The sequence below is a fragment of the Bombina bombina genome, chromosome 2 (assembly GCF_027579735.1).
Source record: "Bombina bombina isolate aBomBom1 chromosome 2, aBomBom1.pri, whole genome shotgun sequence".
Classification (NCBI taxonomy): domain Eukaryota; kingdom Metazoa; phylum Chordata; class Amphibia; order Anura; family Bombinatoridae; genus Bombina; species Bombina bombina.
Genome location: NC_069500.1, coordinates 360,830,210 through 360,842,783, shown reverse-complemented (window position 1 = coordinate 360,842,783; position 12,574 = coordinate 360,830,210). Strand labels below are relative to the sequence as shown.

General features: G+C 39.6%; 1 protein-coding gene across 1 annotated transcript in view; it reads right to left on the bottom strand.

Moving 5' to 3' along the window:
• Positions 1-12,574, bottom strand: part of KNTC1 (kinetochore associated 1) — a 1,377,837-nt gene that overhangs the window by 740,146 nt on the left and 625,117 nt on the right. Inside the window, exon 33 of the mRNA XM_053701768.1 lies at positions 8,149-8,216. Within this exon, the coding sequence (XP_053557743.1) occupies positions 8,149-8,216 (68 nt within the window). The remainder of the gene's footprint in view (positions 1-8,148; positions 8,217-12,574) is intronic.

Sequence of the window (12,574 nt, the reverse complement as noted above, 5' to 3'; positions counted from 1 at the left end):
CTGCGGATCACATGACCATAAACCGTACCTTTGAAGCTTGGCGTTCTGTCGAAACGCCCACAAAAGCCAACTCCTGAAACCCCCCCATGTGAGGGTCTACCTAGAAAACACTTCCGGATGGAAATGCTCACTCCCCGGGATGAATTATCAGTTTGTTTAGAAGTCCGACTCCCAATTGTCCACCCCTGGAAAGTGGATGACCAACAGCAAATGTGAGCTTCCTCCCACTGAACAATCCAAGTCACCTCCTACATGGCTAAGGAACCCCTAGTTCCTCCCTAATGGTTGATATAAACCCTAAAGGTGATATTGTCAGACTGGAACCAAGCTAGGGACGACTGAGGTCAAGTCATCAGAGCATTGCAAATTGCTCTCAACTCCAAGATGTTTAAAGAGGAGAGCACTTCCGAGTCCATAATTCTTAAAGACCCAGACAGCTTACCAGCCCAGCAGGTTGGCATCCGTGTTCACATCACCCAGGTACTGTATATCTAAAGAAGCACGAGCCTGGAGATAGATACTCCTGAAAAAATACTACGGAAGAAAGTCTCTTGTCATCTGATCTAAGACTATCCTTTAAGACAGATCCAAAAGTTCTCCATGTCAAGGAAAATAGCAAAAGGAATGTCCATGTAATACCATCAGACCAATTCCCTCCATACACAGGGTCACATAAAAGGAAAGAAATATCAACTGCAGCTAAATCCAAACTCCTAACCTCCTGGTTGCAAGATGGCTAAGCTATCCACCGGCCACTAGAGCTTACTGTTGGCTGGACAGAAGGCTGTAGAGTGGGGAAAAGGAATAAATCCCTGATTTTCTGACCTCTGAAAGATATCTCCTACATAAAGAATCAAATAAAAGTCCAAGCATACTGCACCTGGTGTTCCCAGGCGGTCTCCCATCCAGGTACTGACCAGACCTGACCCTGCGTAACTTCTGAGATCAAACGAAATTGGGTGCATTCAGGGTACTGTGGCGGCAGTCCCAAATAAATTACCCTTGTGGATAGAACAAGGGAACTCTTCTCCAGATTCATTTCCCATCCCCGGAAAAGAAGATTGGACAAGATCTCTTAAAAGAGAGTTAGCTCGAAGTCAGGATGATACCTGAACTATATATTGTCCAGAAAAACACACTTGCAATATCCCAAGACCTAAAGGTCTGACTGGGATGGCGCAAACTAAGAAAACTAGAGAAGATTCCGATTAAGGAAACAATAAATCTCTCAGGTCTAAGTTCGTTATGGTGATATCCAAGTAGTGGAAACAGCACACCTGTACCTTTTTCAGTGGGGCACGGAGTAACAGATTTGCCAAGTCTCTTTAATATCCACAAATTTCAAAAGACTCCAGCCACCAGCTTCATTAAAAGACCTTTATTCTTTCATATAGGGTCCCAATGACACACACAACGTTTCAAGCCTGCACTAAGTTTGTTATGAACAGGCCCACTACAACCAAAGGAGAAAGGATACTACTTTGAAGGAGAGAATCTGAAATATAGGAGGTAAATACCTATATCCCATTCCCAAACTGGGACTAGAACTGTCACTCCCAGAGATGAAGACTCTGAATCCAGTTCAAGGAATGCCTCTCATCCAACTTGGATTGCAGAGAAATCTACCCCTGGGAGGAAGACTTAGATTGGAATTGAAAAGGCATGACCCAAACAAAGTCTCATCCTTAAGAGGAGACACTAGAAGCGTGTATTTGGAGGAAACAAATAATTGAATCTGCAACTGCAGAACTATAAAGCCTAGGCTGTACCACTAAACCACAGGTAGGCTTCTCAGCTGGCCATAGATTTCAGCCACAATGCCCGGCGGCTAGTACAGCAAGTCTAATAAGAACAAGACATTGCTCTAAATGAACAATTAAACCTCCAGTTTCTTACCTATGTCAGGAAGAAAACTAGATTATCTCCGCAGAAATCTAAGTTCTCTGATTAAAAGTAGAAAGTTCCCTTCTACTAAAGACACAGTGCATTTCAAGAGCGATAGCGACAGGAAATCCTAAAAAGGACATGAGACAGGGAGAAATATCCCCAGATTCTCTATAACAATCCTGTGAACGTCTCACAGGACGTCTAGAACCCTTCCAGAGAGGAAAGAAAAATATAGAACTGATAAAGTTCACAAAAATTCAAAGGAAAGACAACGATAGGGATCGGTGTCATCCAGTCAGCCAAGACCTCCTGACAATATAAGATGCTTTGAAGCAAACTGAAGGATACCACTTCAGTAACAGATGAAGGAATTAAACTGTCCAGATCTGAGATTTCAGCCTCAGAAACTACAGGCGAATCCTCATTAACTTGGAAGAAGACAAACCTGTGGAGCAGAAACCCTCTTATCTGAGACTGAAAATGTCCTCTTGCCTTTTCCCTGAAGTAAAGGAAAACAGACCAAGCCACAGATACCGCAGAAGATACCTGAGCTTGCAACTTCTGTAAGCAAATACACTCCTCCAGGAGATTGAGAGGAACCACAGTGCACTGCATGTAATGTCCTATATGTCTGGGACATAAAAGGAGAAAGCTGTGGCAGTGCCTTAAGAGCAACATCCTTGGAGACATGAAGATCAAACCAATCTGTACAATTAATAGCATTTGCAAAATCAAAGGTACAGAAAAAATAAATGTTTAAACCAATTCTTAAATGAGCAAGCCTTCCACACAACTTCAGCATCAGTAGAAGGAATTATAATGCCTGATTCCGAAATGTCACCCTCAGATGCACCCGAAGAATCTTCATCCTCAGACTTCTTAGAGGAAATACTTAGATTAGCCACTTCAGGATCAGAAACCTTACTTACTGTTTCTTTAAATATCCTTTTGCGTTTTCCCTGCAGCATGGGAAAAGCAGACAGCGCCTCAGATACCGAAGAAGATACCTGGGCAGCAATATCTTGCAAAAAAACTTCAGACGGAGCATGAGAGGAAACGCAGGGCACTGTATGTGCAGATGAATAGGATTGGGACGCTTGAGGAGAAAGCTGCGGCACATCTGAAACAGGAGGCTCCTGAACAGCATCCGCCTTAGCTAATGATGGCTCAGGGTCAAAAAGTCTATTTCTATAAGCTAAAGTTCTTTCAATACATGAACAAAAAGATACTGGGGGTTCCACCTGGGCAACAAAACATAATCTACAGGTAACATCCTGCACAGCCTCCTGATCCATAATACAAAAAGAAGCAAATTTAAAAAAAAACAAAACAAAAAAAAAAACACTTTTTTTTAAATCTTTTAACAAAGGATATAATACAGAACCAAAAAAACAAACATTCTTAAATAAATGTTCCCTTTAAAATCACCAAATCAAAAAACATACCCTAGGCAACACTCTACACTTCAGCAGAATTACTGAGGTGCCCTACCTGTCCTGCAACCCGCAGTAAACTGAGGAACAAAACGATCCCGTTTATAATCCGGATTTCCAGAGAAGCAAAAACAGCAAGAAGCCTTCTAAACAGCAGAGCCATCTGAAATATGGGCACCTCACTCTTACAGGAAGTGAAAAAAGCACCAAAAAAAACTCTGACATCACAAAATCAAAAAAAGTACATAATCTGTTACTAAAAACGGATCCTCACTGAGCCATCAATAAAATAAATATTTCCTCACACTAACAGTGCCTGCAAAAACAATTATGATTCATTTACAATATATATAAGGCCACCAATAATGAACCAATCTAGTCTTGAGAAAGGCCCCATTCAAGGGCTGAAACGCGTTGACACATTGGTAAGCCGAATCTAAATCTTTAACTTTGTTCTCTAGCGGTATTGCACTATTTGTTATATGTTTTTACAGATCTCCTGCCGGAATCTATATATTTTCACTAGAAGGATTGCATACATCAACATCTGGACACCTACTATTATTCACATTTTTTCAATTTTTTTCTACATTTGGAGAGCTTTTAGATTTTTCCCTATTTTACACTGATTTTTTTGGCCCCTTTATAATGTTTTTATGTTTATTTTTCATGTTCTATTAATTTTTAATTTTGATATATTTTTCTATATAATTTTAGCATCCCTTGCGTGCATTTTTCAATACGACACATTGGGATTTACTATTTAAAACTGGACTAACTGGATTACGATCCTCAATGCACCATACCAGGCTAAGATCATCAGAATTGACATCAATTTCCATTTATATTTGACACATTGGAATACACACAGTCACCTATTTGGACTACCATTATACAACTTTGTGACTTATTCTAGGTGCACCTAGTGTTTGTCCTCTTTTCGTTTGCCCCTATTGGGGGATTTTTAAAATTGGTCTGACTGGCCGTATAGGGCAAACAGAGTTCAACCTTATTTTTACTAGTTGTTTTATATTAACTGATGTTTATTGTACTTCATTATATTTTAGTTAGTCAAGCGTGTTATTAATATATAGATATCTCTTTTCATTCACTATTATATTAAATACGGTTTATTATGTACAGCCTCATAGGCGCTTTAATATCCTGTTGCCATTAGCTTTTATTATATAGGATAGGGATGTTAAAGGAACAGTAAACACCTAACTTAAAGACATTTATGTTGTGCAATAAAGAATAACATTTCAGCCAAGTCTTATTTTTTTAAAACAAATTAACATCCTTTTTACTGCAATTGTTTCTTAATAAAGGTGGTGAGAGTTCACAATCCAATATTCCTGGGAATTATAGTCCTGACCACTAGGAAGAGGCAAAGATCCTAAAACTCCCAGAGCCCTTAAAACCCTTCCCACCTTACAGGAAACTAGTCTTGTCTTTGCCTTAACAGGTGGAAGCTGAAGGATGGTGATTCAGATGTTTGTGAGAAGGCTTCTCAGATCGATTTGAGGCCCAGTTTCCCCTCAGAGAGCTACAATCTGGACAATGGTATGTTGATGGAGTATGGATAGTGCCACAAGAACACATATGGGAAATAGTAACAGGACTAAAACAGGTGTCACAGGGACTGGTCCATAGACTCTGCCTGTCGATTAAAAGTTATTCCGTACTTAAGGCTCGATTTATCAAGCAAGGGCAGACAGGGGTGTAAATATTCGCCCCTATCTGCCCCAGCTCTCCTCTGTCAGGCAGCAGTCCGCTGCTGGAATTTAACAGTGCACATGACCGTTGCTTGATAAATCGTGACTGCAGGGTCTCTTGTGAGAACCTGCAGTCATAGGGAGGAGAAAGGGCTTGATAAATTGAGCCATATGTATTATGGGCATGTCTGTGTGATCAGCCTGTCATCTGGTTAGCGCTCATCTGGTTCTCTATAGATTAACACTCCTAAAACCTGCCATGACCACTCCAAGTTAGTGTAAGAAGAGGGTCTCTAATTTTCTAATTTAAGTAAATCTATTCCTGTTAAGCTGAACATTCCAAGTTCTGCTTCTTCTGATTTATCCTCTGATAATGATAGAAGTTTTTTCAGATGATCATGAGTTAGTCTCTAATCAGAACTTGAGTCTACCATTTATTTTATTTTTACTTGGGATGCAGACTTTCTAAAATTGTCAACGCCTTCACTCAGCGGAACGGTCTCTTCATCTGGAACTCTTCATTCAGATTGTAGACCTATGGGATCTTACAGAAGTAGATCTGATGGCTTCTTGTTTAAACAAAGAGCTCCCCAGATATTTTGCGAGGTCCAGGGATCCTCAGGCGGAATTTGAGGATGCTCTAGTATCTCCTTGGTTGTTTTGTCTGGCTTACATTTTCTCACCTCTGGTTCTGTTACCAAGGGTTATAACTAGGATCAAGAAGGAAGTATCATCAGTAATCCTGAATGCTCCAGCTTAGCCTTGAAGGACTTAGTTTACAGATCGGGTGCAGATATCCAGTTCTTCGTGGTTTCTTCCTTTGCGATATGATATTCTGTATTGGACAGTTTTTTCATGAGGATTTAAAATCTCTAAACTTGATGGCTTGGAGATGGAATGCTTAGTTTTAAGACAGAGGTTTTTCCGATTATTTTATTTTGGTTCAGACCCGTAACATGTAACAATTAAGATTAATCACAAGGTTTGGAAAGTTTTTTATTTCCTGGTGTGTGGAACATGGGTTCAGTTGGCACTCTTTTAGAATTCCTAGAAATCTTCCATTTTTTCAGGGTGATTTGGATAAGGATTTGTCCGCTAGTGCTTTTACAAGATTTCTAAATATTCAGTTATTTATCCAGGTTTAAGTCATGTTTAAGATTGTGATTAACCAATTTCACCTCCACAGAATCTTATTTGGTATTTAGAGTTTTGTAGGTTCCTCCTTTTTGAACCGATGTATGTTTTGGATATTCAGCTTTTGCCCTGGAAGGTTTTGTTTCTTTCACCTATTTCTTCTGATAAAAGAGTTTCTCATTTGTCTGCTCTTTGTTGTGAGATTCCTAATAGAGAACTAAATTTTGACTTATTGTCCAAGGTATTTTATTCTGTTTACATCAATTGTAGATTGTTGTTCTCTCTTTTTTTACAAATCCAAAGTATTCTAAGGAGAAGCGTCTCCATTATTTGGATGTAGTCAGAGTTTTGACAATCTTTAGCTTGTTTATTATTATTTCTGGTTCCAGAAAGGGTCAGATGGTTAGTGTGTTTAGTTAGCCTCTTGGTTAAAGTTTTTTTGATAACACTTACTTGGAGTTGGGCGAATTTTTCTAAATAAATAATTGCCCATTCTAGTAGATCAGTTGCTACGTCATGGACCTTTAAGAATGATGCACATTTTTACTAAACTCTACTATTATTTTGATGATTTTGCTTCTTCTGAAGCAGCTTTGTTAGGTAAGTCCTTTAGGCAGCTGTATCTGGCCATTTGCTATTTATACATTTTTTTATTCCTAACAAAAAAACTAATCATCCAATGTATTTGGAATAGTATAAGCCCCCACACAATTTTTTTCTATTGTGATTGCTTTTTTTTTCTGGTGGCAGTTTGATTATAAACCTCTCTTATCTATGCTCCTTTTTATTGCCCTTATTTTCTTTGCCTACATTCTTCTTCTCTAGTTTGACTATACGTCAGGCTAGTTTCCAGTATGGTGGGAGGGGTTTAAAGGGAGTTTTGGAATTTTTGCCACCTCCTAGGGGCCAGGAGTATAATTACCAGGATTAATGGATTGTGGAATCTCACAGCCATGAAATAAATTAATTTATGATTTAAGCATAAATTATAGTGTTTCAAAAAAACAAACTCCACTAACCATTTGCCTTATTTTGAGGAGCTAATCTGGGCTTTAGTCCAGAGACAACAAGGCGTGGCCCAGTCATAAAGTTAGTATACAATTCTTTATTTGCTAAAGACAATCAGGGAAAGATATGTAGCAGGAGTAGCCTTGCAATGTCAGCAAGATGCATTTCAAGTTCTGAGAATTAGCAATTGCTATATTCTACATGAAAAGGGGGCTAAATAAATGATGAATATACACTACAAAGTTTCATTAAGCATAACTAAACATTTTATATGCAAATCTCAAGGTGTTTACTTGCCCCTTTAACCTTTGATGTTATTCCCATGGAAAAGGGAGAGGAGAGAGACTCATAATTAGCAATGCTGAACAAGAGAGTATTATTATGTATGCAGTTTCACTAAATATCACCTATTAGACTTAAAAACATCACTATGGCTGCTGAGCATTTGAAGAATTTATTACTGTAAAACCAAAACGTATCACTAAAAAGATGGCACTGCTGTACTAAAAGATATCAAAATCTGCTAACTATATATAATTCTACTGGGTTAAAGATGTAACACTTAAAAGCATACTACACTAGAAATAATTGTAAACTATTGTTGCTGTTGTACTAAAGTAATCTTTAAAAGGTAATTTTGCAGTAAATAATCAAATTACGTTTTTATTACAATAGACAATCACTATTGCACTAAATACATCACTATATGTTTCACTTAATGTCATTCTGCAGAAGAGGAGAGGTATAATAGAATAAACTGAGTGCTGGGTGGCAGGGAAGAGAATGCGGAGTAAAAGGGGAACAAGCATAAATGGGTGAGATCTTAGATTGCTCTTTAAAATGTCTTATGTAAAAAAAAATACATAATTAGTATGTAACACAGATCCCCAGTAGAAATATAGGTACATATTATAACCTTCCTCTTAGCAAAAAAAAAAAAATATTAATCAAGAAATTACAAATAATTTTACCTGTAAATTGTAAATTGCCTCAAACATTTGTAAGTTGCTTTCACAAATTTCAGTCTTCAGAAGATTTTCTGGAGCAATAAAAAGAAACTTTAAAAATAATTTTCTATAAAAAGGGGCCTAAAACCATTTTTTATCCTGTCATTATTCAGAAAGAAAATATAATTTTAAACAACATTCCAATGCACTATTATAAAAATTGTCACATTCTATTAGTGTTCTTTGTTGAAGGAACAACAATGAACTACTGGGAACGAGCTGAAAATAATGGGTGAGCCAGAAGTATAAATATGCACAGCCACCAATCACCAGCTAGCTTCCCAGTAGTGTACTGCTGCTTCCATGCCTACCTGGGTATGCTTTTTAATAAAGGATACCAATAGAACAAAGCAAATTTGATAATAGAAACAAGAACCAAACTACAAAATTATTTAAAACCCAACTCTATATCTGAATCATGAAACAAAATGTATGCTTAGCTGATAAATTAATTTCCTTCTTAGTGGTGAGAGTTCACAAAACATTATTAAACTATGGGAATTACTCTACCTGGCCACAAGGAGGAGGCAAAGACACCCCAAACAAGACTATAAATATCCCTGTCACTTCCCCTACCCTTCAGTAGTTCAGCCGAGGATAAGGAGAAGTTAAGAGAGATACAAGGGGTACAGAGTTGCAAAAAACAACTGGCGCCACTACACATTTAGTAACTGGGTGCGGTCTCACTGCCAAGAAGGAAATAAATTTATAAGGTAAAAATAAAATGTTCCTTCTATTGGGAGAGTCCATAAAAACATTCTTAACCTATGGGAAACCAATACCCACCCAAGCTGTGAATTTCACACATGTTTGGGAGTGAAAAGTAGGGAAGGCAGCCCTAATCACTAGGCACCGCTGCTTGTAGAACCCTTCTACCAAAAGCTGCTTCAGCAGAAGCAAAAACATAGAATTTATAGAACTTCCTGAAAGTATGCAACAACGACCAGGTCTCAGACTTACAGATTTGTTCAACTGAAGCCTCAATATTAAATGGAAAGTGCCACCCCAGGAGAGGAAAGAGCTGCAATTCTCAAAAGGGGGTCTTGATTCACTTCCTTGCGAATTACACTTCGCAACCAAAAGGAAATGATTACAGCTGAGGCCTTCTGCCTCTTGCACTTACCAGTATACAGGACAAATAAGGAAGAAGAGTGACAAAATTCCTTAGTAGCGTGAAGGTAGAACTTCAACGCCCTGACCACATCCAAAATATGGATGCATACTAACCAAGTCCTGCGTGGCCACACAGGAGCTATCAAGATAGTCCGTATGTGCTCCTGTTTGATCCAAACTACTACTCCGGCAGATACAATTGTTGGAAACAGATAGAACAAGTTGAAGTTAGACGGAACCGCTAGAACATCCACTACCTCCGCCTGAGGATCCATGGATCTCAATCCGTATCTCTTTGCATTGAATCGGGAAGCAATCAGAACTATGTCTGGAACACCCCACCTGCGGGTTAGTTCCCAAAATACCTCCTGATTCAGAGAGAAATTCACTGAATTAAGGGTCTGCCTGCACAGGAAATCTGCCTCCCAATTCAACACATCTGGCATGTGGATAGCTCAGATCTGACATTGATATGTCTCCGCCCACTGAATAATCCGAGAAATCACCTGGAGGGACCTCCCTGATTGTTGATGTAGGCCACTGTCATGATGTTGCTCTATTGGAATCGGATATGCAGGACGGGACCTAGTTGAGGGCACACCAGAAGCGAGTTGTATATGGCCCTCAATACGAGACTGTTGACTGAAAGTGATTCTCTCTCCTGACACCAAGTCCCCTGGGCTCTGAGAGAACCCCACGCTGCACCCCATCCTGACAGACTATCGTCTGTGGTGATTATACTCTAAGAAGTGTGGTGGAAACTTGTTCCTAGGAGGACAGGGTTTAGGGATTGCAACCAAACTCGTCTGGTTGTGGGAGAGATAACCTGTGATAGATCTGAATGGTCTCCATTCCATTGTCTGAGCATACACAACTGTAGTGGTCTCAGATCAAAGCAAGCAAATGTTATAGCATTGGACTGAAGCAGGCGATACGCCCTCTGAAGCTTCTCATTGCGCTAGAGAGTAAGGTAAAATGTGTATGCTGACAGAATCGTAGCCGGGACAAGGGAGCTCTTTTCCAGGTTGACCTTACAACTGTGTGTCCAAAGAAACTAGAGTAACCTCTGCATGTGGTCCTGCGCCACTGACAAGGAAGGAGCCTGAACAAGAACATTGTCCAGGTAAGAAGTCATTGCGATCACCTGCAGATAAACCGCAGCAAGGAGTGCACCCAGCACCTTTGTGAACACACGTGGAGCAGTAGCCGACCTAAATGGAAGTGCCACAAATTGGAAGTGTTTGTCTAGGAAGGTGAACCGAAGAAACCGATAGGGGTCCTTGGGTATCGGAATGTGTAGATATGCCAGCTTCAGGTCTAATGTGGACATAAACTGTCCCTATTGAACCAAAAGGAGGATGGATCTTATTGTCTCCAACATGAAAGTGGGAACTCTTACAAATCTCTTGAGCCCTTTTAGGTCTAATATAGAATTGAATGTGTCCTCCTCCAGGTGGTGGGTGATACCTTCGAGCCGTTTTGTTATCTTGGGAAGCATTCTTGGGCTGCTTGTTCTCATTCCACCCCTGGGTGGGCTTCCAGGTAGGCCTGGGAGACTCAATTTTAGTCGCTTCTGTGATCCTTTAATTTTTGTTCCAAAAGGAATGAAAACGTCCTGCCAGATGACCCTTGGGCTTAGATTTCTTGAACTGCGGTAGAAAAACATAATTTATGTAAGAACTTACCTGATAAATTCATTTCTTTCATATTAGCAAGAGTCCATGAGCTAGTGACGTATGGGATATACATTCCTACCAGGAGGGGCAAAGTTTCCCAAACCTTAAAATGCCTATAAATACACCCCTCACCACACCCACAATTCAGTTTAACGAATAGCCAAGAAGTGGGGTGATAAGAAAGGAGCGAAAGCATCAAAAAATAAGGAATTGGAATAATTGTGCTTTATACAAAAAAATCATAACCACCACTCTTGCTAATATGAAAGAAATGAATTTATCAGGTAAGTTCTTACATAAATTATGTTTTCTTTCATGTAATTAGCAAGAGTCCATGAGCTAGTGACGTATGGGATAGCAGATACCAAAGATGTGGAACTTCCACGCAAGAGTCACTAGAGAGGGAGGGATAAAAACATAATTTATGCTTACCTGATAAATTTATTTCTCTTGTGGTGTATCCAGTCCACGGATCATCCATTACTTGTGGGATATTCTCATTCCCAACAGGAAGTTGCAAGAGGATCACCCACAGCAGAGCTGTTATATAGCTCCTCCCCTAACTGCCATATCCAGTCATTCGACCGAAAACAAGCAGAGAAAGGAGAAACCATAGGGTGCAGTGGTGACTGTAGTTTAAATTTAAAAATTACCTGCCTTAAAATGACAGGGCGGACCGTGGACTGGATACACCACAAGAGAAATAAATTTATCAGGTAAGCATAAATTATGTTTTCTCTTGTAAGGTGTATCCAGTCCACGGATCATCCATTACTTGTGGGATACCAATACCAAAGCTAAAGTACACGGATGAAGGGAGGGACAATGCAGGTACTTAAATGGAAGGTACCACTGCCTGTAAAACCTGTCTCCCAAAAATAGCCTCCGAAGAAGCAAGAGTATCAAATTTGTAGAATTTTGAAAAAGTATGAAGCGAAGACCAAGTCGCCGCCTTGCAAATCTGTTCAACAGAAGCCTCATTTTTAAAGGCCCATGTGGAAGCCACAGCTCTAGTAGAATGAGCTGTAATCCTTTCAGGAGGCTGCTGGCCAGCAGTCTCATAGGCTAAGCGGATTATGCGTCTTAGCCAAAAAGAAAGAGAGGTTGCCGAAGCCTTTTGACCTCTCCTCTGTCCAGAGTAGACAACAAACAAAGCAGATGTTTGACGAAAATCTTTAGTAGCTTGTAAGTAAAACTTTAAAGCACGAACCACGTCCAGATTGTGTAATAGACGTTCCTTCTTTGAAGAAGGATTAGGACACAAGGATGGAACAACAATCTCTGATTGATATTCTTGTTAGATACCACCTTAGGTAAAAACCCAGGTTTGGTACGCAGGACTACCTTATCCGTATGGAAGATCAGATAAGGAGAATCACATTGTAAGGCAGATAACTCAGAGACTCTACGAGCCGAGGAAATAGCTACCAAAAAAAGAACTTTCCAAGATAAAAGTCTGATATCTATGGAATGAAGAGGTTCAAACGGAACTCCTTGAAGAACCTTAAGAACCAGATTTAAGCTCCATAGCGGAGCAACAGGTTTAAACACAGGCTTGATTCTAACTAAAGCCTGACAAAATGCCTGAACGTCTGGAACAT